The 27,327-nt window shown below is 41.1% G+C and overlaps 1 protein-coding gene across 4 annotated transcripts in view; it reads left to right on the plus strand.

Annotated features, from left to right (window-relative positions):
• Positions 1–27,327, plus strand: part of PRKG1 (protein kinase cGMP-dependent 1) — a 1,253,946-nt gene that overhangs the window by 790,976 nt on the left and 435,643 nt on the right. For all 4 annotated transcript variants that reach the window (XM_035008601.1, XM_035008600.1, XM_035008602.1 and 1 more), the window contains one exon: positions 1,132–1,237. In XM_035008601.1, the coding sequence (XP_034864492.1) occupies positions 1,132–1,237 (106 nt within the window). The remainder of the gene's footprint in view (positions 1–1,131; positions 1,238–27,327) is intronic.

Below are 27,327 nucleotides of genomic sequence, written 5' to 3' on the forward strand. Positions count from 1 at the left end.
ACCCCTGCATAGTCCTTATTTACCCCAACCCCCATGGGTACGATCTCTGAATTGGCTTTCTTCATTTGTGTGCTAACTTAAAATATTTTCTGTTGTGAAAATTTGGAAACGTACATAAAAACAGAGAGCATAGTACAATAAGCGTCTGGTATGCCCAGCACACAGATTCTGTTACAGAGACTTTTAGTGTGTTCTTTTAAAACCTAAGTGTATCGGGCGCCTGAGTGGCTCAGTCGTTAAGCGTCTGCCTTCAGCTCAGGTCATGATCCCAGGGTCCTGGGATCGAGTCCCACATCGGGCTCCTTGCTCAGCAAGGAGCCTGCTTCTTCCCTCTCCCACTCCCCCTGCTTGTGTTCCTGTTCTCACTGTCTCTCTCTCTGTCAAATAAATAAATAAAATCTTTAAAAATAAATAAATAAATAAAACCTAAGTGTATCTTCTATATCATTCTGTTACCCTATAGCATCTTTTCCCAAAACTTGTTTCTTAATAGATGAAATGGTAAACTTCTGTGGTATTCCATTTCAACACTATTATTGTCAAAGACCGTGTACATAAGAGACTAGAAATTAAAATTCAACAAATATACCTGGTAGAACTTCACAGGACAACTTTGGGCACAGGTTACAATTTGTAAAAGTGAGTTTCATGTAGAAATCATTGTGCAATTATTTCTATTATGTTAAATTCACCCCTAAGCCTGAAGACTGAGTTTTCACCTCTACCTTTTACAATGAAAATGTGATCATTTGAGTCATGAACACCATCCCAGGTAATTACCAGGGAGTGTTATTAATTGTGAATCTTTCTCTCTATGTGATTTTGTTCACAGATAGTCTTGAAAGTACTAAATTTTTTCAGTGTGTACTTAGGCATTCCCATCCCTTAAGGACAGAAGAGCAACAAGAATCTTCCTATTAGGCAATAACACTAGATGGAAAATTATGAACTACATTTTGCCTGTAAGAATACTTGCCTCCTTAACAAAACAGGATAGCACGATGGTATCAAGTGTAAATGAGGGCTCATCATCTCCATAACTCTCCTGAATCCCTCTTCTGCATGATGTGGTTCACGGTTGAAATTGTCTAATTATTTTTTCCTGTTTTTTTTTTTCCCCCTCTTCTCCAGCTCTTGTAAATGTGAAACTCTGGGCCATTGATCGACAATGTTTTCAAACAATCATGATGAGGACAGGACTCATCAAGCATACCGAGTATATGGAATTTTTAAAAAGGTAGGATGCTTTATTTTCTTCTTCCAAGGGTGCTCATTGTCTATTCAACCCTCTTCTTGGACTTGCAGCCCAGGGAAGGCCTTTGCCTTCATCTTAGGCTGAATAGCCTACAGGTTTGTGGAAGCACAAGATTTTGGACGGGCTTCTTTCTGTTTCTGGTACCAATTTCCATGATAGGTGAATAAGTCAGAACTTGAGAGTTTCACTGAACATGGAGGAGTGACGCTCAGAGAAACAAAGGAGAATTTGAACGAAAAGGGGAATGGAGTCCATCCCTGACTATTTATCAGTTAATGTGTCTGGGGCACCTCTTCTGATTAAATCCTCTCGTGTAAAATTCCATGTTAAAGGTCAGATGACTAAGATGGAAAAGTTCCAAGATGAAGCTCATTATCCTTTAATCCTGAGTTTAATTTCCCAAATTAAATTTGTTTTATGTTTTAGTTCTGATATATCAAAAGCTTTTCTTGATATCCTATATTATCATAATTCAGTATAGCATGGGAATTGGGATAAGAAAACAGCTTTTCATTCCTGAGGAATACGCTGATATTCACTGAAATGCCTTTCTTTGTCTCTAAGCTAACTTTAAAGGAAACACATTATCTTATCATTTAAAAGAATATTGACTTATTTCCAAAAAGTAGTTATTTTGTGTGGGTTTTTTTTTCTTTTGAAAGCTGAACCATTCTTAAATAGTGCTATACAGATGGTTTGCTAAAGAAGTGGTGTAGTGTCACTTATGATCTCATTTTTCAGAGCTAGAATATTAAACTGGCTTTTTCATTTCATATTTTTTTTGGTGAAGAAATGGTTTCACTGGAGCTAAATCTAAATCCCATTTCATTTCAGTGATACATCATGACAGGTATCTGTTGCATTTTCTTATGCAGTTTTAATAGTCTTTACTTGAGTATTTTATGTAATTTATTTCCTGATTCTTTATACATTTTTCATTTCCACATATTTCTTTATATTCCTGCTAAAGGGACAATAAAATTCTAATTCAGTATCAATAATATATTAAAATTATCAGTAGGGGGTTGGGATTTTTCTGGAACGTGATTGGATGAAACCCTTAGAAGTATAAATGCAAGTTTCTGTTTGGAGTTTAGTATAGTTTGCAAGGAAATTACTCAGGTGCCACATATGCGTGGGTGTGTATAGGTCTATATTTGTGTGAGTATGTCGATAAATATGTATATATATTGATATGGGTGTGGGGGAATAGAAAGAGAATAGAGAGACCAAGAGAGAGACTGAAGAAATAAAAACTTAAAAAATCCAAATTCAAAGTGCAAGTTACTGATTTCTTCTGATGCAGCCCTAACAGAGAAAAATCCCAACTGGTAATTGATAAAATCCTTGCCTGGAGGGCAGAGACTGTCACACATACCTAAGCCTTGGGCACTTGGGATGTAGGTTTCAGCTTCCATAGTTTTCTTTTCTCAAGAAAATGGGATAAGTGTCCATGCTGTCTCCCATGACCCACAGAAACCTTTTTAGAGGCACTAGGTGAGGCGATGAAGTCTCACTGTGTTGGTGGTGGTGGTGGTGTTACTCTTCTAATTGAGCGTGCATATGCTTTCATTTCTGTTGTATTTTCAGAGCTGCGTACATTGGTTATCTGCTCTGACAGTTCAGACCTGAAACAGTAAAGGTTGGTTGTCCAGAGTGTGGGAACACATCTACTTGGCCAGTTTAGAGCAGGTGACGTCTAACTGGCAGGATGAGAGGTAGGCGTGGACTGTCGCTTGCCCTCCAGCCACTCGGGAAAGCATCAGGTCCATGTCATTTGTGAAGGTGGCCTTGGGCTGGGAGCCCAAAGAGGGGACGCGGGGACTGGCCTTGCCTGGGGCCGGCTCTCATCTTCCTAAATGATGACTCTGGCTACCTGGGTTCTCGCTAACCCTCCCATGGCTCCCGGCAGCTCTTGAATTATGCCCAGCCTCATTAGCTGGATATTCAAAGCTCTCTCATAGCCACCTCCGCCTGCTCTCCCAGCCTGGGGTCTTCTTGCTGAGGGCAAACCCAACAGGTCCCTGTGGCCAGCCAGTCCCTCAGTCCCCGTGCTTTTAGATGGCTCACTGCCTCTGTGTCCTGTTCTTTGTTCTTCCCATCAGTGTTCAAATCTTATTTTTTTTTTAAGATCCAACCAAAAGCTGCCTCTTCCACAGACACTAACCTCAGTCCACCAAAAAGTAATGTTTCCCTTGCTGGAGCTTCATCTCTACCATGTGTCTCAATCTCTTTATTATAATCTGACTACTAAATTTCTTCTAGGCCATAAACTTCTAAGCATTTTGGTATTCTTCTTTGGCACAAAACTTACTTTGTAGATAGGTTATTTATAGGAGAGTATGGATGGGACCAGTACACAATTTGCAGAGCCCAAAGACAAATGAAGATTGAGGGCTCCTTTAAAAAAAAAAAAAAATTAAAAAAATGTCAAGACCGTGACAGCATAGTATTAAACCAAGCATAGGCATCTTCTAAGATTGGGCCCTCTACTGTTTCACAGGTTGTACACTCATGAAGCTGAATGAGTAAATAATACTCCTCTCTCCTTTACACTCCCAGCTTAACTATACTTAACTACCATTTATTTTGCATGGCTGTTAAGAGGTGTGTATAATACCCCCAAAGGAAATGATAGATATTATCAAAAACTTAGATGACCAAACTTAATTAAAATTTTCTATCATAATTTAAGAAGTTTTTTTATTTCCCTACTTTTTTTTTTTTTTTTAAGATTTTATTTATTTGATAGAGACACAGTGAGAGAAGGAACACAAGCAGGGGGAGCGGGAGAGGGAGAAGCAGGCTTCCTGCTCAGCAGGGAGCCCGATGCGGGACTCGATCCCAGGACCCCGGGATCATGACCTGAGCCGAAGGCAGACACCTAACGACTGAGCCACCCAGGTGCCCATTTTTTTTTTATTTTTTTAAAGATTTTATTTATTTATTTGAGAGAGCGAGAATGAGAGAGAGTACATGAGAGGGTGGAGGGTCAGAGGGAGAAGCAGGCTCCTCGCTGAGCAGGGAGCCCAATGTGGGACTTGATCCCGGACTCCAGGATCATGACCTGAGCCGAAGGCAGATGCCCAACCGACTGAGCCACCCAGGTGCTCCTATTTACCTATTTTATTTAAAAAATTGGCTTACTATTCTTTTATGTAAAATTTTAAGTTTTATGTAGTCAAGTCAATCAACTTTTTCCATTATGGCTTCATCTATAGAAAGGCTCACTTAAAAGTATTATAAAAATAGGGACTTAGTACTTTGAAGTTCTCTGTGGCAACCTGTGGGGCGGGGAGGGGTGTTTTCCTCTAATGTGCTTTTGCTAAATCGTTCATCTCCAGTTTTCTACCATAGATACTGTATACTTCGTATTTCGTTAAGGAGTTAAAGCAATTGTGATACTCAGGAAAGTAATCAGGCTGAAAGAAGAATGATCTCCTGTCACTGCTCATCTCCCCATGCCACTCTTCCTCTTCATTTTTCTAAACAAGCAGTAGGTTTGGAGGGTGAGAAAAGGGGACACACCAGGCATGCAGATGCACTGGCAGAGTGCAAAGATTTTTCTTGATTGTTGGAGTTGGCTTTTATTTTCATTCCAGTGTGGTTATCCATTTTCTGGCTCTCAGTCATGTGGTTTGGTCTCCTTTTTGCTCTTAAATGCCACAGCATACTCCGATTCTACCTCTTTAATTGTATTTAGCCATTTCTCTTTTGTGCCTCTTTGACATTCACTGATGTAAACACAGATGTTCCTCTGCAAGCATAGTGCAAAAAAAAAAAAAAAAAAAAATCAAGGGGCAGTGCCGCGAAGCAGGGCATGGTTGCTCTAGGTCCCATGGTGATTTTGCCAGTTCTGAGCATTTCCCTCCCTTCTGGCTATTAGAAAATGCTGTTTTTTAAATGATTTCTGAAAAATGAGCCAAATATCTGCCAGAGTTAATTTGTGTTTCCTTTTTCTGAGCATATTCTCTGCACTGCTCTTGGCACTGGCATCCACCCCAGAGGAGCAGTGGAATGCAGCTCTGTGGCCCCTGGGTAGGCTTGTTGGAACTGGGATGATACAATGACCATGATCATGAACCTCTATTTATGTCACTTGCCTGACTGATAAAGGAGACAGGGACCATTTGGACTTCAGGCTACTGAGTCGATCCTGTTCATCCTCAGAAAAAAAGTGGTCTTTATTCACTAAGGGATCTTGGTAAGGCAGGTGGGCTCATGTCCTCTTCCTACACAAAGCCTTTTTATGGCTTCTGACCACCCCTGATAAAGCCTGGGTCTTTGAAAGCCCTGCCTTCCAGGGCTGCTTCTGGCCTTCCCATTGATTCTTCCCATGATTCTTTTTTTTTTTTTTTTAAGATTTTATTTATTTATTTGAGAGACAGAGAGAGCATGAGCAGGGGAGGGGCAGAGGGAGAGGGAGAAGCAAGCTCCCCGCTGAGCAGGGAGCCAGACGCGGGGCTTAATCCCAGGACCCTGGGATCATGACCTGAGCCGAAGGCAGACACTTAACGACTGAGCCACCCAGGCGCCCCCTTCCCATGATTCTTATCATTCTCCCTCTTTTTCCTCATTTTCCCATTGTGTCTTCTGCAGCCCCGGGGCGGTCTTTCGTTGCCTCCATCCCTGTGTGCACCATGGCCCCTGGCAGCTCATCCTGAGACTCCTGGCCCTTTGAATGGGTGTATTTCCCAGGGTGATTTGTCGTATGGTGCACAGAATGTTCCTGGTGGGGCAGGAAAAAACAAATCTGATCTCCCTCAAACTATTACAGATTTCTGATATTTCCTTTTCTGAGTTGAAAGAGGCATTGATGGTATTAGCCACCAAGTTTCATATTACATGCTCAATAAACTGAAATGTAAAGTTGGGAGATTTTGAAGGTCTTTGACTTTTTAGCTCCCATTAGACTCTCCAATCATAAAGAACTTGGAGGCATTTTTCAATTTTAAAATGACCGGTCATGTGGTTTGGATCTTTAGGCAGAAGGGGTGGGACTTCTCCAGGAATTCCTGATCAGTGGAAGCTAAGTGATAACAAAGTCCAAAGCTGATGGCCCCTGTGAGGGCCTTAGGGGCATCCGTGTTCAAGGAGTCAAGGTGAGAAGCAGGCCTTCCTAAAGCTGAGATCTACTAAGGCAGTTCTTCCTTCTGCCACATTTTGCTGCTGCTGTGTAGTTGACTTATTCCTTATTTCCATCCCTGGGGAGTAAGTCCCAAATCTGGTTTGTTCTCCCCTTTTCTTCTCCAACAATAATACTTGTACATACATCTAATAGATCATTGAATAAATATGCTACTTAACATGTGCATATTTAGGAAAGTAAGTGATGAACCCCCCCCCTGGAAAAAAAAAAAAAAGATGACTTTGTATTGAAACTTCACGCCATCCTGTTGGTATCAGAATGACCTTCACTATGAGGATAACGTCATTGTAGGTTGGGTCTGTGACTTCTGTCTATGGTCTATACTCAGACCAAAACATCCTGAAACTTCTCTTTCAGTGCTTTACATGTTTATTGCCTAGTGGTTTGGGCCACCCCTTCTACCAGCAGGGACCTGTATAATGATGCATCTTCACCTCTGTGGTCTGATAGGTCAATGAGGATTAAAAAATTAGTTTCAGAAAAATCTAAAATAGGATGTAACTTAATCTCTGTGCACAGTTCACAGTGATACAACTGAGTCTTGAGCCAAAATAAGCTGATGTTTAGTTAGACCCAGCTCAGACTAGAACTCAGGTTCTGGATTCCCAGTCTGAGAGTTGTGCCATACATAGACTCAGGCTCCCAGCGTGGGTTCCAACGGAAGCTCCTTGCTACGGCAAACTTAACATGGAGTGGGTTAATAATATTTTTCCCCCCTCTTCACAAAGTTAACTTACTTATATAACTAATTTGATGATCATGTAGACTTTTTTTTTTTCTTATACTCTACATGTTTTTACTTTCAATGTTGGAATAATGAGATTCTAAAACCCTTGCAAATTTTGCTTCTCTGATCTAATTTGAAACCAAAATAATTTCATTTTCTTATAACTCTATTCAACAGGTTACCTTATTCCCGAGATTTATATTTTATTCTACATCATACTTATAAAAGTATAGTAGGGGAATATTTGTTTAGAGTTCATGGAGTAGAATATAATGTGGTAAGGGATAGGGGACATCACTCACTTTGCTCACTGAGGCCCAGATTTGTTGAGTTGCCCTAAGTCACATGGAAAATTGGTCCTACAATGATTCAGCTCTGTGCTCCCAGGAAAACTGGAAATTCAGCTGTTCTACAATGTCAACTGTCTCCTGTTCAAGATCTCTGGGGTAAAATTGCCTACAATCTTTACTTAAACACATTTTCTAGTATTTCACAATTCTTCTGGGATATTTGGGTTTCTGTTAAAAATTTTTTTGTTGAAATATAGTTGACACACATTAGTTTCAGGTGTACAACATAGTGAGTCCACATCTCTATCTGTTATGCTACACTCCCTGCAAGCATAGCTCCCATCTGTCACCATACAGTGCTACAATAGTATCATGGACTATATTCTCTGTGCCATAACTTTCATTCCCATGATTTATTCATTCCTTTAGGATATCCTGTAATGCTTCTGCTAAAGTTGTCCTATTCTCCATAGAAAGAGAAAGCTGTGCACAGCTGTACTTGCCATGTTAATTTTGCATGACAGATGTGGGGTGGGACCTGAAAACTCATGTTTTTAACAATTTCTCAGCTAATGCTCCTGCTGCTAATCTGGAAGCACTTTTGGAGAATCACCGAGCTAGGACATTAGATGAAGGTAGAATACATATTTCAAATATTTTAAGTGTTTGACTTACTGATGTGAGAAGAGCATGTTTAAATTTTGGCTTCACCATTTGTAGGAATGGTCTTTGACAGGTTTCTTTGAACTTAAGCTCAGTTTCTACCAAGCAAAAAATAGGGGATCCTCCCACTATGAGGGATTATAATTAGGAAGTAAGATATAAAATGTTTGAGTAGATGCCAGGCAGTATTCAAAACACTTGATATATTTAATCCTTAACAAAAATCTATAAAGTGCTAACATAATTTCCATTTTACAGATAAGAAAACTGAGGCCGTAAAGTTCCACAGCTAGTCATGAGTAGAGGCCGTAGCCTCAGAGCCAATACTCCTAGGCTGCGCCATTTTGGTTCCAGAGTTGCAGGCTACTCCGATATTAGGTCTAGCACATTGTTGCTCTTCTCAACAAACTAGCCTGTACCTTACCCAGAGATTTGGGCAGTTGGTTGACTTTGTCCTCGGTGTACCTGGGTTTCCTCTTCATTGTACTTTTCTTTTTTTTTTCTTTTTATTAGAGACAGAAAGAGAGTGCACAAGCAGGGGAAGTGGCAGGCCAAGGGAGAAGCAAGCTCCCCACCGAGCAGGGAGCCCAATGAGGGACTCGATCCCAGGACCCTGGGATCATGACCTGAGCTGAAGACAGATGCCCAACTGACTGAGCCAACCAGGCGCCCCTTCATTGTACTTTTCTAATAGTGCCCTTCCCTCAAACCTCAGCAATCTTTTGTTTGCTCTTACCCCTCCACCCACTCAAGGGTATGTTCTCAGAAATAAATGCTCCATGATGGCATACGAGCTGTCACTTGGAACGGTGATGAAGAACACTGATGGTGTCCTAGAATTGCATAGGCTCTGTGGAGGGGCCTTCCATTGTGTGGAAAACCACCATCTGTAGGGAAGCATGTGCCATCATTTCTCAAAGAGATATTAAATGACCAAGAGCTCAGGATCCTTGTCTCCCAGTGTCAGACGTTCAGGCAGTGGTGTTTCTGGCTTGGGTTCCTTTCTGTCTCCTTTCTGGAGCATCTCAAGCACAGGTGATGGTCTTTAAGCAAGACCCGTTCTTGCTTACGCTGTGTTCTGCGATCTTTTAAGGAACTGGGCTGTTTGGACATTCACTGACCATATCTTTGGTATACTTTAGCCTGAAGAAATCAAGATACTACTTTGGGGGCATGAGTTATGTAAGGAACAACAATGTAGTCTAGTGAACTTGAGATGTTTATGGAACATCAAAATTATGATCCCACTTTCCCCAGATTTTTCTTCCTGTCAATTACAGGGAGAGATGGTAAAAGAAGGATCCTATGGAAATAGTTTTAGGGATTTTAGACTTTATTTTTTAATTTTAAAGAAGTTACAGACCTCTTAAGCTCTTAAGCTCTGAGCTGTAATAGAGCTTTTCTAGAGGACTGTGAAACCTGCATTAGAATTTAGCTTGACAAAGCTGGCCCAGTTTTAGTTTGAAGGGAAATAATGCAGGGAATAAACGAGGAGGTGCTCTGTCCCCCCATGTTCATGAGCCTGTTTGGTCCACACTGTGATAACAGATCCATTCTCATTAAAGATGACACCAGGGGCAGATAAATGTAAAAGTTACCTTTAATTTCATGATGTCATTGAGCATTTGCACAGATGGCTCCATATTGATTCTTTCTAAAAAAGCAAGTATAGGGGCTCCTGGGTGGCACAGTCGGTTAAGCATCTGACTCTTGGTTTTGGCTCAGGTCATGATTTCAGGGTCCTGAGATTGAGCCCCACATTGGGCTCTGCACTCAGCATGGAGTCTGCTTGAGATTCTCCCTGTGTCCCTCCTGCTCATGTACTCTCTCTCTCCATCCGCCTCTCCCTCTCAAATCTTTAAAAAAAAAAATGTGTGATCTTTTATATTTGGGTATTACATATTGATTATAAAAATTCTACACATGTCCTATATAGCCAGCTCCCCTCCACATGTGTAAATTCCTTCTAATCCTTACAAATAAAATAGGATACCCGATCATGGTGTTTGTGGCTAAAATCTCCCATTGAAGTCAAACACCTACTTATCTTGCTTGCTCAGTCCTGGGGAAGATGAGGCCTCAGCTGAAGGACTTCTCTTGGTTCTTGTGGAGTCTGGCTTGCAGGCATGAGTCCCTTTGCAGATGGTAGGCCACCTTTCCATCCCCATGTCCCTAAGGATCGTTTCTCAACACTCTGGGGGATACGAAGCTTAAGCAGTGTGACAAAGTTCGGTACTCCTCCAGTTTGTTGTAGTTTTAAACCTTATAAATCATTCCTGGAACCAGGCTCATTTCATTTCTGGATCTTTCACATTGAGCCTACTTCAGTGCTTCTTAGAGGGAGTCCTTTTCCATATGGAGATGATTCTGTAATGACCAGGTTCAGAAGGATGCCACAAGCTACTGGGGAAATGAAGAAGGTAGGTTTCTGGCATCCCAGCCACCTGGATTCCTCCACTTGGGTGTGGATGAGGAAATGCTGTCAAGGGGGCCAAGAAACATCAGGGTGACTGGGACAACATGTCTTAGTTTGTCATCTGATCCCTCCTGGGAAGAGGAGAGAACATCAGTCTACTTGGAAAAAGCAAGAAGTGGAATGTGCATCACAGGTCCTGTTTTGAGTTGGCTGTGCATTTTGTTTTGTTTTGGCTGGGAATGAAGTTAGTCATTAATGTATTTACTAGTACGCTTTACCAAGGTGAACTCCTAAGCTGAGCATTGGGCTTTTGAGCAGTATGGGCATTTCCAAACCAGACTGGCCTGCTTTTCTGCCTCATGGAGGGTGCAAAAGAAAGGCAAGCCATCAGAGGGAGCACCTGGCATGATGTTTGGTGCCAGGAATCGGGACTGAGTTGTGAACACTCCCCCACAGTGAGAGTGTTTGCATAGCAGTGGAGGAAATCAGGGAGAAAACATAAACAAGAACAAAATGGCCTGCACCTGCTACTTTACATACATCATCTCACTTGATTCTGACGAGCTCCTTTGAGGGAGCCGGTGTTCTCCCCACTTGATTTGAGGAGGTGACTGGAGTTATGAAAATGAACAACGTTCCCACCATCCCCCAGCCAGATTCCAAATCAGGCCCACTCCCAAAGTCCTTGTTCTCGTCATCACATAAGGCCAACTTCCTGCAAAGGGGTAATATCAGAAAAACCAATAGATCAGTATTTAGTGTTTTATTTCTCTAATAGAATGGACATGTCAACTGAGGATCTTGTGGAAAATTCATTGCAAGTATAAATGCCCCCCAAATTGTTGGAAATGTATTTCTTGACACATCAGAACCATTGCAAAAAGTTGCTCATGGTTGTGTGTGTGTGTGATCATCTGTCCACCTATGAATCTTGAGGTTTAAAACCATTTAAAAATGGAGGAAGATTTTTTTTTCTTAGAAATCTCCTGATAAACAGTCCATTTTAAAGTTTACCTTGTACATATACAGTAAGTGATGGCATGTTTATACTGAAGCCTAGAACAATTCCAGCTGAGCAGCATGACTTGAGTTTTCCTATAAAAATATACAGAGACTTTAAAGTGATTCAGTACTTTCCAAGGAATTAAATAAATTTTATTTTCCTTTGACTGGATAGGTTCCAGTGGGTAAACATTGTATTCCATGTTTGGGAAAAACTCCTTAACTGCTCTAGTCTGTTGTGCAAACACAGACACATCAAAGTTGCCTTCAAGGATGGATTTGTTTTACTTTTCTTTTTGAGAGAAATCAAATCCACAAGTGGATCTAACACAAATATGGCCAAGATTTAGTGCAATAAAAGAAAACTATTACAATTCAAGGATTTTAATTCCTGAGAATGGAATTCTTAAATTATATTAATGGTAAAGTTCAGGTACAAACAACATATGATCAAAATGGTTTTTTTTTTTTTTTTTAATTTAAACCAGTATATTCACTATGTTAAAAATAGTCCTTTCAGACACTTGTCACGCTAGGTGAAAATTGTACTAAGTATTTAGTAGTAATGATTGAACCACTTGGCAAAATCAAGAATTCTATATATTAGACATGTAGAATTAGCCCAAACCAAGTTTTATTTTATTTATTTATTTATTTATTTATTTATTTATTTATTTATTTATTTATTTAACACATAAAAACTAGCTTTTTGTATTGGGTAAACCTGTGAAAATTGGAGTCTCCCCTAGAAAATGTTTTTCATTTATTTAGCCCAGCTTAAAGGTATATTGCCTGCCTAATATAGCCCAGCCCATCTTCACCCTGCTGACCCAAGCTCTGATCTGCAGAATCCTAACAGCTAGTTAGTGGGGCTTTCCAGCACTAGAAAATCTTTTTACTTCAGTGTGATGCCCTCTAATAGAATTTGACAAGAGATAGCCTATTTTGTTTTTCTAAGCAAGCTTTTCAGAAGAGCTAGCATTTGTTCTCTGTAGCCCCCGTTTGTTTTCTCTGACACCTGTGTACCTGCCTGACTTCTTTAAATAGTTCTTTTCCATATAAATTTTACACCAATCTCCTTATACCACACTCTAGCATATCCTACTGTTTTCTTAAAAAATAATCCAAGTAATCAAAGGTTTTATTTCAGAAGTCTTGTTGATAAAGAAATTTGAAAATAACTTCCCTTTAGACTAAGGGTCCACTGTATCCTAGGTTAGGGCATTGATGTCCTTCTTTAGATTCTATAAGGACTCTTGGGGGAAGCCCTAGCTCACTCTGAAGGTAGCCCACTCCACTGCTTATAGACTTCTCTGACTTTGCACCCCACTCTATCTTTCTGAACATCGTCTGGCAGCCTTCATCCTTACATAAGAAGGTTCTTAATTTCAAATTAAGACCAAATTTTTCAAAGCAGACTTTGGAGTTAACAGTCATACAGTAACACTATAGAGTAGACCTGGAGAACTTCAGAACTCTGTGGCTTTTCTTTTTCCTCATCTTTTTGTCTGAGCTGTACTTTTGATGTATCTTACTCAAGCCACAGATGTCTGCTCTCCAGAAATCACAGCATCCATACATCCCTTCAATACTAGCTTTGTCGTCAAGTTCCCTACTGTCCATGTTTCTGTCTACCACATGATTTTGATTCACCCACCTGCCTACAGTCCTGTGCTGTCCTCACGTGGCTCATCTGTCACTGTCATCAACATCTGTGAATTTGGTCTCTGCAGAGGTGACGTTGAGCCAGCTAAAATAGAGGTAGTGTTTTGGGGTGTGGGGAAAGAACGGTATGGTCTAGGGGAGTAAGTGGCCCTGTGGCTGAAATGGGATATGGACGAAGGAGCCAGATTTCAAACCAGGCACATAAAGGCAGATCTGGAGTTGATGTGAAGCTAGAAGTCTCTGCTTCAGAGAATCTGAATGGACCATGCTGGAATATCATTTTAGTGAAATGTCTTGAAATGCCAAGAAAAAGCCATAACTTGGGGACACCTGCAGTCAAGAATAAACTCCTAATCATTGAGAATTAAAAGACTCTTAATCATGGAAATTGAGGCATAGTTTCAAATAGGCTTGGGCTTTCAAATTCTTTTAACTGTTATTAATAACATGAAGCATACATTTTATTTTTAAAGCTCTAAAAAATGGGGAAAAGAATGGTCATGTCATTTTCAAAAGATGTGGGTTGTCAGCATTTGAGGATTTTACTCAGTATTTTTCTATTCATGTGAAACTTTTGCCTAATTTTGCTCATAACGTATACATGGCTTCTAATGTTGCTGTTAATGTAACATTACACCCTTCTATGTTATTTTTTTTAATTTATTTTTTTATTTTTTATTTTTTTAGATTTTATTTATTTATTTGAGAGAGAGAGACTGAGAGAGAGAGAGCACATGAGAGGGGGGAGGGTTGGGAGGGTCAGAGGGAGAAGCAGACTCCCTGCCGAGCAGGGAGCCCGATGCGGGACTCGATCCAGGGACTCCAGGATCATGACCTGAGCCGAAGGCAGTCGCTCAACCAACTGAGCCACCCAGGCGCCCACCCTTCTATGTTATTTAATATTAAGACTTTCTAAACTTTTCCTTGCTGTCTTCTGCTGTAGCAATGTACTTCTTGACTTGAGTCTAGAGAGCTTAGTTCTGGGATGCCAGGGGATAGGGCACACGTGGTAAGAAAGACCATTAGGATGAAGGTCAGCCTCTTCACATACACCTGCTGTGAATGCAGAGCAGGTGCTGATTAGATTGTTTGGACAGTGGAAAATGGTCCATACCAGGAAAAGATCCTGGAGAGGAGTGAGACAGATTTACAGCTTTAAAAAGGAAGCTTTATGGTTGGTCTTAAAAGCCTATTTTCCACATTAGGTTTTCAGGAGCTTAAAGGTTTCCCCAGATCCTCTGTAGTTTTGATGGGAGAAAAAATTAAGTTGGACACTTCCTAATTTGGGCCTAACATTTTTTGAACCTTTTTTTAAAAAAATTCAATATATTATATGCACTATGAAGTGTACGAATCTTAAAAGTACAGATCAGTGTATGCTTATAGATCTATATTCTCACATATCTAACACCTAGATCAAGAATATGTAAGATGTTTCGAGTTGTTGGGAAGGCTTGCCTGTGCCCTTCCCAGTTAATTTCCTCTGCCAAAGAGCACCATTATTTTGAGTTCTACCATCACAGATTAATTTTGCCTTTTTTCCCACTTCATATTAATGGGATCATGTAGTATGTACTCCTCTGAGTCTGGTTTCTTTTGTTCAGCGTCCTGTCTGGGAGAGGTTCCCCCCACCCTGCCCCTTTTGGTGTGTGTATCTATAGTTCATTCCATTTAATTGGTCTATAGCATTCCATTGTATAAACACATCATAATTTGTCCATTTTAATGAAAACAATCATTGAGATTCTTCCCATTTTTGAGCTTTTATAAATAGAGCTGCTGGAAACATTCTTGACCATTTTTTGAGTGAATGTTGGTCTTCATTTCTCTTCATACACATACACACGTATACATACACACCTTAGAATAAAATTTGATCCATAGGAGAGGTATTTATTAGACAGAGTGCCATATAATTTTCCATAGTATCTCAACCAATTTATACTCCCACCAATGATATGAAAGAAGTTTGTTCCAGATCCTCACCAACATTTGGTATTTTGTAAATCTTGTTACTTTATCTGGCTAAAACATTTTAATAAAATAATATCACATAGTATCCAAATCATTTTGAGTGTGCAGCCCATTAACAAAAAATTTTAGCATACTGCCCACTATATACTTAGTATTTCATATAATACAGATTCCTTTATAAATACAGGTACAGCTGAACTAAAACATACTGAGAATAAGATTTTTGAAAAGATAAAATAAAAATAGAATCAGTAATATTTCCTTCATCAGCTCCATAGAATGTCATACACAGGTCATGCACAAAGATCTCCACTGTGAGGGATCTTGGTGTCCCGTGGATCATAATGGAATCCACAATTGCCAGATGGGATGACTCTATTACATAATACAATGAAGCACGGTGGCCTGTCCCTGTGAGCTCAGTGCCACCAGTTTCTCCTTGTCCAGTTTTGGAGCTTGTCTAAACCACATGAGAATGAAGTTTTCCTAGGTCTAGAATAAAATGTAGAAAGGATTTGGGGTGTTGACTGTGCATCCATCCAGCCTAGCCAGCCCCATGTCTTCCCTGTGCTGTGCATCAAGTTGTCGCATCCTTCCCAGGGGACGGATGTGCCTGCCTGGAGTCTAGACCACTTTGGGCCCCTGGTTATTGCCTGTGGCTTTTGTTGTTGTTACTGGGAGTTCTTCTAAACTGGTGGTTCTTAAAGTACAATATGGGTTTTCTTGAGCATCCCTGACAATCTGTAGGGAGATCACTGAGGTCAAAACCATGTTCTTGATAATATTGTCATGTGTGTTTTCATTTTCATTCCCTCAGTGGGCATGAGGGAATCCTCCAGAGGCTAAAATAGCTAATGGAATGTATGCTTGTATATTTTTGTGTTTTAATTTTTGGTTTTACTATCAAATATCATAAATATAGATAGACATAACCCCCAAAAATCTTTGTGTTCCCCAATTTTTAGGAATGTAAAGGGGTCCTGAAAGACTTTGAGAAACACTCTCTTAAAACCAGGTAAAATGGGCGCCTGGGTGGCTCAGTTGGTTAAGCGACTGCCTTCGGCTCAGGTCAGGATCCTGGAGTCCCTGGATCGAGTCCCGCATCGGGCTCCCTGCTCAGTGGGGGGCCTGCTTCTCCCTCTGACCCTCCTCCCTCTCATGCTGTCTCTCATTCTCGCTCTCAAAATAAATAAAATCTTTAATAAAAAAAAAAAAAAACAGGTAAAATGAGGACAGAAAGCCCTAAAAGTTAGACTTTATTAGAAATATCCTTTCTAGTACAGCTTATGAACGTGAACTATGTTCTTGAAGGAGAAAAGCTACTACGAGAGCCTCATTAAAAGGTTAAATGCATTTTTCATCCTTAGTAAACTTATTAAGTGGCTGGTTATTATGGGAAGGAAAATAAATTAAGTTTTTATAGCTCTGCAGTGTGTTTCACATGAAAGTGGGCTTTATGTTTTTCACTGCACCTTCAGGTTAATACTTTTTTAAAATTTGGAAACTTTTGAACAGATACTAAATCTTTAGTGATACATACATGCTTATTAAGAAAAAAATGGGAATTCATTACACAGTAAATTGTATCCATTTCTTCTGTATGACACCAGGCTGACCCTAGCAATGGAATCCCCTTCAAACACAAAGGGATAACCTTGAACTAGCAGCTAATTTCAAACCCAGGCAGCTAATTTTAACATAAGCCATGGAGCTTCCAAATTTTCTCAGTGGAAGGTCACATCTACTGTGTTCTTATCCAATGTGAAATTTGAGTGTACCTCTCTACTCAACAGTGTCAACTCTTGACACTTCTGACACATGTCAGAGAGCCCATCCATGAATTTACTTCATCTGGAAATTGCTGGAAGTTTCCCGAAACAATTGATGTGTGAGAGAGACAGGTTAGGGCTCAGTATTGCTTAGCCATTTCTTTAGGTCTCCTGAATTCTGCCTTGCAATAGTTAGGGCATTGGTGTGCGATATGTCTGGACAATGTTAGCATTCCATAAAAACGCTTTTAAACATCACTTCTCTAGTTACTGTAAGGATTGTAGTCTGATAAATCGTTGGTTAGATTATCCAGAACTTTTAGTTCCATGCAAGGAATTTCCTCTAAGATTCACTGCTGGGATAATATCTGTCATGTCTCTTGATGAGCATGAGTACTTGATTTAGCTGTGGAGAACTACATTTCATTATTGCCTTAGTTGAAAGAAATGTAGTTCTACCTGTAATGAGCAATCACAGTAACTGTAATGCCAGGAGTCCTGTATGTATTTTTTTCCCTCTGAAAAATTAATTGTGATATGTTAAGTTTTCTTTTAGTTTTCCGTTATGGTATTATAAAGTGTCCTCTGGTGTGGGTGTAGGCATGGCATAAATCAAATGCATAAGTGTTTGTATCAGTAGATTAATGCCTAATTAATGGAAGACAAGGTGTTCGGTGTTCAGAATTATCATCTGAGTAGCAGTTATAATTTGGAAAGAAGACCTTCTCTGGTCCTTAGAGCTTTAATCAGTATAGTCAACATGATTTCCCCTTATATTAAGAGTTTTCAGGCTCTCCTTTCCATTCCAACCCACAAAAGATGGCTGACTTTGATGCTGAAGAATAGGTCACTATGGCATGACCTCCATTATTAGTGCCCTAAATGGGTAAGTCTGCCAGAAGTGGGGGACATCTCCACGTTTTCTGCACAGAGTAGAAAGTAATTAGGCAAATTACATACAGACCAACTAAGAGGTTTTACATTTTGGAAATCACAGAGTCCCCACCTGCATGATATTTGTCAGATTCCGGTTCTTCTAAGCTCTTGTTCCCTCTGTGCTTGATCTTTGAGAATCAGAGGAGTAAGGAGACAGGGAGACCACACTGTAAGAAGAAAACAAACATTTTGAGCAGAACAAAAAGTGCAGTAGGTGGTCTAACTGGAAAGGAAAATCAGGTTGAATCTGATAGGGGACTTTTGCAGTGGGACCTGAAATAAGAGCATTCCAGGTGAAGAGAGAGCCTATGCAAAAGAACAGACTAGAAGATGCAGTCAGCTGATGATGCCTTCATTACACTAGCCCATGGTCTGCTCTGCCAGTGTCCCCTGTCTGCAGTGGCTGCCTGACACATTTGTCACCAGCCTACCAGGTTCCTGCTCTAATACTCTGCCCTGGAAATTGCAAAGTGAGGAATCTGACCTCAGTTTTGTAGGTAATGGAAAGATAGGAAAAGTTTTTGAGCAGGCGTCAGGGTTCTAGCTATGCATTTCTAGAACTGGTCTAGCAGGGCTGCATAGGAAGGGATTGGCCTGTGGGGAAACAGTCGTGGGGAGGGTCTGTCATCAAGGCTCAAAACTGTTCCATCCCTGAAACCTCAAGATTGAAGGCCCCGAGTCTGACCTTCATTTGTGATTTCTCAGCAGTTGGACAGAGGATGAGAAATGCCCAAGAAAGAGGAAGCAGGTGGGTTCTACAAACACAGGACAGGAAGCTTGATGCTCCTTCAAGGGTGCGGTTTTAGAACAGTGGGCAAAGAGCTGACAACAGGGGAAGCTGTGTTTTTAGGAACCCTCATGAGTTGTCTGTGTCATCATCTCTGTCTTGGATGGGTTTACCAGGCTAGTAGATTGAGATACTCAACAGACACCATGGCTTAGATTGTGGTCTGTGACATTGTAGATCAGATAGAACGATCTGAGCATAATCCAATATGAGCATCCAATATGAGCATAATCCCATGGCACATCACTCTAAATGCAGCTTTTAAAAACTCCAAAAAAGATGAAGGGCTTCATACAATAAACCAGTTTAACTTTGCTTGGAACCCACTTTGTGTGTAAATTCTTGAGATTCTCTTTTCACAGACGGCAAAAGAAAAATCAATTAACTGCTCCCTTTGGGAACCAAGAATCTTTCAATTAAATGTACGTAGTCCTATAGGTGTTTGTGGAAGTGCTGGTGAGGGTTAAGCCCACAACAAAGTCTCAATATGAGTAGAATTTACTTAAGCACTTAGGCTTTCAAAATGGCTGAAACCTGAGGCCCATTATGTGGTCCCATCAACTGGATGAGTTCCCAGGCCTTTCTCATTTGGAGGAAGGGCAGTGGATAAACCAGACTGTCCATCAGTGGTTTCTGTGTCACTGGGAAAGGGGTTCTTTCTAGAAAGATGGAACCATGAGCCAGGGTCCTTGCTTCCCAGAAATAGAATATAGAGGAAGAAAGGCAGTATTATCTTTGTAGTCCCCACTTGTTAATCATCAAAAGGAGAGACATTGGTTTGAGAAGTCCCTTTCATCTTAAGTATAGCAAAATGGACTGGATGAGAAAGAATTTTATCCTTTTGTTGCCTGTAGGAGAAGATTAATTGAATAAACTTGCAGTAAGAAGTTTAGTTTCCTCTGAGGAAAAAAACAAGCCTTGACAGCAGTGGTGCTCAGAGAGACAGTGTCTGTGTTGTGCAGTCCATTAGCACTAAGGGAAATAATTAGTTTTTCAGCGATGACTGATGAATTGTTTTAACTTGTTTATAAACATTAAGGCTACATCCACAAAGCAGTGTTTCCTAAAATATTCAGGGCAAAGAAATAGAACAAAACCCTGTGCTTGTTGATTATGTCAGTGAAAGCTATTGGCCCTAATGATTCAATTTCCTTGATTCTATACAACATTTCCATCATCCTCACCAACTGACCGAAGCCTCCTACAAATCAACAAAAATTATGAAAAATCCTCACAAGATTAAAGGTCGCTCATTTCTGCAGTGTTTAGCTAACTTTCAGTCACAAAGAGAATTGAACTGAGTATGCCCACCTGTTATAAACCTCAGTCGTGGCTAAATATCAATAATAACCTGTGTAAGGAAGGACCCTTGGACACCAGATGGTTCTTTGAAACCTGCAGTTGGTATTTGAGGATCCTTCCATGGAGAAAGGATACTACTATTGCTAGAAATAATGACTTACTAAATTCCAACTTGGACTTATTAACTCCTGGGCTTAGATGTAGTTCATCAGTGTAAATAGTGGCTGCCGTGTCTAGAGAATGGAAATTGAAAACCCTGTTTGGTGGGGCGCCTGGGTGGCTCAGTCGTTGGGCATCTGCCTTTGGCTTGGGTCATGATCTCGGGGTCCTGAGATCGAGCCCTGTGTCAGGCTCTCTGCTCAGCAGGGAGCCTACTTCTCCCTCTCCCTCTCCCACTCCCCGTGCTTGTGTTTCTGCTTTGTGTCTCTCTGTCAAATAAATAAAAAAAAAATTAAAAAAAAAAAAAAAGAAAACCCTGTTTGGACACATACAAGGGAGATCACGATGGTTCTGCACAAGTGATTAATTATGTTCGAAAAGAAAAATATTCCCTTTACCTTTCACTGTCTTACTGCCTTCTAACTTGTAAAAGTGTTATCCTGTAGAATAAGAAACTGATTCTGTCTCAGGATATATGTGAACATTGATTTTTCTATTTTCTTCCTAATTTCTGGAATAGTGACAAAAGCTAGAATCAAATGATCACATCTAATGAGACAACAAAATACCCGGAAAATTACAGGTTTTCTCTGGATACCTGAGAAGCTTTTTGTTAGGATGAGAGCTTGTAAAATGATGGTAATGTTGGACGTTGAGGCTGTGGGCTACCACTTCTCAGTATCTAAAGAATATATCTGAATCGTTGGAAGAGTCAATGATGACTTCTCATTTTATTCTTCTGAAAATGTTCAACCCGTGCATGTTTTCACATCTGTAGATGAAATAAATGGCAGCAAGTTGTTAAAGGAGTGTAAATGTCCACAGTGGTTTAGAAGGCTCGGTGGCCAAAACCTTCACCCTAGTTGACCTGTGCATATTGTAAGAAGCGTTATTCTTCACCCAATAAGTATATTTTGTAATCCTTGTGTGAAAAGACTAGAAATGTTTTAACATATGGATGATGGCTTTTTGACCAAAAAAAAAAAAAAAAAGCCACTCCACTGGCTCGTTGGTGCTGGGGCTTTCCTCTAGACCAATGGAGTTCTCCATGCGCTACTGAGCAGAGACAGGGTGCAGAATCCAGGGGTATGGTGGACAGTCACTCGCTAATCACAAAGGAAGGAAGCATCTTGACAATAGCAAAATGGTGGTCACCCCTTTATAGAAAGCACTAAAATTAGCATCTCTAATCGTGGAACAACTTGATGGCTCTTGAGGTGATGCAATATGAAGTCCACAGCATCACCTGTGAATTTTTCCTTCCAATAACACCAAACTGTAAAGAAGCCATTTGACGTAACTTCCAGTTTCGAGGAAGTACAAGGATGTAGGATCGTGGAATGACACTCCAAGGAGACGGTCAAATTGGCATCTGATAATGTGGCATGGAATAAGAAAACTGGCCCAGTCCCTTCAAAATATTCATGTAAGGAAAAAAGTGTTCAGGGGACTCTTGAACATGAGGAGAAACTAACAGGGCATAACAGTCAAATGAAATCTGTGTTAGTTATCCAGTGCAGTGTTACAAACTACACCAAGATGTCGTGCTTGAAAACAACACACATTTATTATCCCCTAGCTCTTGTGGGTGAGAAATAGGGTAGAGCTGACCCAGATGACTCTGATTAAAAGCCTCCCCTGGGGTGCCAAGCTCCTGCCGAGGCTACAGGCTCATCCAGAGCTCCCCTTTTGTGGGGTGGGAGAAGTGGGAGAGGGACAGTTTCCAAGCTCCTCTTGTGGTTGGTGGTTGGCCTTGGTTCCTTCCTATGTGAGCATTTTCCCCAGCACTGCCTCACAACATGGCCACTGGCTTCTCTCAGGGCATGTGATTCAAAGAAATTCCTAGCCTTTTTAATAACTTAATCTCAGAAGTGACATCCTGCCACTTCTGTATTCTTGTCCTTGGAAGTGATTCGATAAGCCCACCTCTCATGTGAAGGGCCAAGGTGGTGGGATTGCATGATAACATGAAGACCAGTGGATAACAATCACTGGGGACTGTTGTAGAGGCTACCATCTGCATGAAGCCTGATGGACTCCAGTGACAGAAAAAAAACAAATCTGTAAGAGGCATTTTAGGGCCAATCAGGAAAATTAGAACATAAGTTTGATATGAAATAATATTAGGGAATTCATCTTAATGGTTACTAAGAGAACGTACATATCCTAGAAGACACAGGCTTGACGATGTAGGTGCAAAGTATTATGACATCTGCAGCTTATTTCCTAATTATACACACACATGCACATAAAGACTTACACTTACACATGGACACATACATCGATGGAAAAATGTAGATCATGTAATGACAATGATTAAATCTAGATGGTGGGTACGTGGATGTTCGTTATCCTATTGTTTCAACTTCTCAGTCTGTTTGGGAGTTTTTCCTAGTAATGTGGGGTAAAATGGTGTCTTAGGTCAGTTTTACTTATGCCTTGTTCCAGCAAGTCGGGGGAAGCGGATTACACAGAGCTTGTAAGGGCCGTGGAGGACACTGTAGTAAAAAACTCCTATTGTTGATAACCCCAGATTTCTCCAGGCCTGCTTGCATTCTGCAATACTTTATTCCTAAATGCTGATGTGTACATGGTGACCACTTTGGGAAAGGGGTGTAACATTTTATTGGGAGAGCAGGTGCCTGGGGATGTTCATTACAGTGGATTTGATGACTTTATGCCCACTTAGTTCCTGATTTTCTCCTTTTTTAAAAAAAAAAATACATTTCCCTTTAGGATTTTTAAAAATCTACTTTTCTTTGGGAGGTGTCCTGCTTTCACCATATAACCTCTCTCCACTCCCTCCGAACTTCCTATTATGGTCAAACCCTCTTGGATTGGGAGTCTCTGAGGTGATTTGCATCTGTTGATCAGCTGTGTCTTCTTTTCAAGCCCTCTGGAGGTTTTCCAGAGCATGTGGTTTGCTGGGTTGTTAAAGATACTATGCTTTCTTTAATCCTCTATAATGTTCTATTTTAAATTTTATTGCAGGCCATAGGTACACATACACTGACACTGGGAAGGTTGGCTTATTTATTCTTTCTTGTCCTGTTCTGGTAAAATTGTGGATCTCCACAGTGTAATCATTTATTAAATTGCTTTTAAAGTGATCTTTAAAAAGCTGTTTGTAATAACATTCAGCACTTTAGACCATGAGATCATACCCCCAGGAATAATTACTAAATCTGTGTTAAATTTTTCTGCCTCTTTTTCTTACCAGTTCCATGAGCCAATCGTTACAGCATCCAAAACCATTACCGATTGAGGGTTATTTTTTTTCCAGACTGTTTTATCTTCTCATAACAATGTTATTTGTTGTCAAAATGAACATGATGGATATAACTTAGTAGAGACTGATCTGTGCCAATTACTGCTGTTCTTAGGGATATTTGAGTGGGACAAGGCCTTATTTTTAGGTGTTACATATTCTGTGAAATCCTCAGTACTTCCAGAATTTGACCCTAAGGTGAGGACATTTCTGGTAGCGTGGTGATCATCTATCCACTGTGGAAGATGGAGAAAATATAAGAAAGCATCAAGGGTAATACACAATCCACTTAACCCTACCACCCAGGAGAAATCACAGGTAACAGTTTCATCTATTCCAAGCCATCCTTCACCACCAAGAAAGCATATAGTAAATAAGATGATTGCACGTAAGAGGAGAACCAAAAATAGAACAGACTAAAAAAGGAAAGAGTAGAAGAAGTCTGAGGGGAGGAGGGCCAGTTAGAGCTGGTATGGTGGCTCCATAAAGTTTTCAAAGACCCAAGTTACTCCCAGCCTACTGCCGAACAGCCTCTAGGCTCCCCTGCCCCCTCTCCCCCACCCAAGTGTGCCCCATCCTTATGGTCCTGAAGGGCTCAGCTAGTTTCCTTTTCAGCTCTGCATTTTAGCCAGTAGGACGGAGGAAGGGAATTGGAAGCAGGCTCACTCTCTGCTCTTTAAAGAGATTTTCTGGAAATGACATAGGTTTCTTCCATAAACATCAAATTAGTCAGAAGTTGGTCAGCTCATTGCAGGTCTGGCCGGGTGCAAAGTAGGAGTCTGAGAAAGAGAAGAAAGAAGAGAATAAACAAAAGGCAATATTCCAACTTAGCATGACAGGAATTCTCTTTAGATGGGGGATGATGAATGACTTAGTTGTCCATACATACACGTCTGTGGTTTTATTTTTGAAGATTTCTACAGTGAGCTTACAAAGAGTTACTCTCTGAAAAATAGCTGACTATACCAGGCATCTCTCATTTGCTTTAAAGTAATTAACCATTTTGTTTGAGAAAAATTCTGCACAAAAAAAGTACTGATAGTCTCATTTTGAAGAGAAGTAAACTGATCCTCCAGAGAGACCAAGAAATTTTCCAATCCCACAGAGTTTACAAGTGATGGAAATGAAGCACTTTCAAAGATGGTGTTTTGATTTCGTGCTTGTTTGCCCAAAGCCACGGTTGCTCCCTCAGAGGAGAAGGGATATTTATTAAACACCTCAGTGTGCCAAGTATATACAGTGCCTACAGGAGATACCCAGTCTACTTCATCATCCCAACCAGGAGTCAGCAAACGTGGTCTGTCAAGAGCCAGGCTGTGACTATTTTAGGCTTTGTGGGCCAAAATCAGGAATATTATTTAGGTACTTAAATAACCAAAAAGGAAACAAATTTCCATGTCCAAGTGATTCTCAGCTTATGGGAAGTGAAAAATCAGGTGGCAGGCCCTAGTTTGACCACCTGTGTTCGGCAGAGCCCAGGGGACTAGACACCCAGTGACAGGCTCACTCTACAGATGAGCGAATAGTAAGTCACTCAGAGGGCTCACCTGTGTTCACGACACTAGTGAATAGTAAGGCTAGGCTTGGACCTGCGTTCATCTGACTCCAAACCCTATATGCCTTTCTTTTTTTTTTTTTTTTTTAAAGATTTTATTTTATTTATTTGATAGAGAGAGAGAGAGAGAGACAGCTAGAGAGGGAACACAAGCAGGGGGAGTGGGAGAGGGAGAAGCAGGCTCCCGGCCGAGCAGAGAGCCCGATGCGGGGCTTGATCCCAGAACCCTGAGATCATGACCTGAGCCGAAGGCAGACACTTAACGACTGAGCCACCCAGGTGCCCCCCTATATGCCTTTCTTACTTGGCTGTTTCATAGGCCATGGACACTCATTTCTTCACTGGAAAACCTGTGAGGCCAAGAGGATTTCCAGGCCCTGCCAGAAGCATGTTGGGCATCTCTGTCTCACTTGATGCCATGGTACTCCTCCAACAAGTTGAGAACCCATTAGGAAACCACTGATAAGCTCTCAAAAGAGTGAGGCCATGTCCAGTTACAGGATTGATTTCCCTGCAAGTGAAGATGGTCTTGCCTTTTGGCTTCAGTGCAGGCTGAAATCTTTGTGTTTAAACAGAAGAAAAAAAGAGGAATGCTAGGGCGCCTGGGTGGCTTAGTTGGTTGAGTGACTGCATTTGGCTCAGGTCATGATCCTGGAGTCCCGGGATCGAGTCCCACATCGGGCTCCCTGCTCAGCGGGGAGTCTGCTTCCCCCTCTCCCGCTCCCCCCTCTTGTGCTCTCTCTCTCTCTCATTCTCTCTCTCAAATAAATCTTTTTTTTTTAAAAAAAGGAATGAATGTTTTAACTTTCTTTGGAAATAGAGATTCTGAGAGCTTATAGACAGTGTTGGTGTTCCTCATTCCCTCTAAATGATGCTATGAGTGTCTTTAAAGAGAAGGCTCAGAGGCCTGGGTTGTCCTCCAAGGAATAAGCACTGTCTGCAGTGTATTACTCAAGAATGGTAACAAATTTGCCCCCACACGGAGGCCCGACTTGCTGAGCCTCACACTCAGAAATGGGAAATGACAGAAGACCCTTGGCGCTGACGAGGAGGGGCCCGTTTAGGGAGGTGTCTTGTGAATGGAGTGTGAGGAGTGGGGTTGCCCGGTGGCCTAACATTAATTGGCTCACAATAGCTAGAGGCTGGGAGCAGCTCAGTGGGAAGGGTGTCTGAGCCTGGGTTAATCACTGTTCCCTGGCGTGGCGTTCCCATGCTTGCCCCACTCCTTGCATCGCTGCTTGTAAATTCTCATTTTTACACAACCCTGACAGGTAGGTAATGGTTCCAACCTTATAGAGGAAGCATTAAGTCGGATGAGATGAAGTTATTTCCCATCTGCTGCATCAATGCAAGGCTCGGGTCCTTCCCGCCAAAGCATGCTGCCGCTGGTTATCACCAGCCTGGAGCGCAGTGTTGATGTGCCCAGAGCATATCTTCCACTGCTTTAGCTTCTGAGATACATACACAACCTTTCTGGCTGGACTGGAATCACAAGTACACGTATTTAATTTGTGGTCCTTCTATTCACTGAATATATTTAAGAAACGATGTGAATTTTTTGAATTCCGAAGGGCAGCTACTAAGCATCTGGGAAACTAGTGAGAAAATGAGATTTTTCTCACTCTGGATATTGAGGCTTGCTGCCTAGGCACACTGGATGAGAGTAGTTGATTTTTCAGTTGACGGGATGAAATAGCGCAGTTCAAATACACAGATCGTCGAAGTCTATGGAAGCGATTGGCTATAAGGGTAGCACTTGCTTTGAGATGGGAGCTCATAGGCTTTAAAAAGTTCTCCTAAATAAAATATTTAGAATAAACTTCTCAAGCCTTTTGCATGCGGTAAAGAGATTGACTAGTGTGCTTTATCGGGTGTTGAGGAATTCAAGTACAGAGAGGAATAGCATTTTATTGGTTTGAGGCCTTTTATGTTCAGAAGCTGTTTACCTTTCTAGCCCCATCTCCTGCTCTTGGGTATCACAGGTTCGGTTTGTTTTGTTGGCAATTCCTGCCATAAACTTGACTTCCTCAAATGCACACAGTTGTTTCTTTGCCTCTGAGGCTCCCCTTCCTCTGCCTGCTGGAGCCGTGGTCCCTCTCCACTGGCTCAGCCCCCTCTGCTTCTCCATTGGCCCTCGGGGGTCCCCATAGTGCAGGAGGGGCCTCCTTTGTGGCTCCCCAGAGATCTTCTCTCTCCACTGACTTTCTGCCTGCAGACACACTTTTCAACGTCACACTATCACAGTGGAGGACAATTCACTGCCTCAAGTCTTCAGACTTTGCCTCCCTTCATCACCATGGGCTTCCTTGACAAAGTCTGAAAACCCATTGACTTGCAGCTCCCTTTGTGGTCAGTATCAACGTAAATCGTTAAAAGCATTGTAAGAGTTAACATTCATTAGTGAAAAACA

This window comes from Mirounga leonina, unplaced genomic scaffold, assembly GCF_011800145.1.
Source record: "Mirounga leonina isolate KUSES-001 unplaced genomic scaffold, KU_Mleo_1.0 Mir_152, whole genome shotgun sequence".
In the NCBI taxonomy this organism is placed as follows: Eukaryota; Metazoa; Chordata; class Mammalia; order Carnivora; family Phocidae; genus Mirounga; species Mirounga leonina.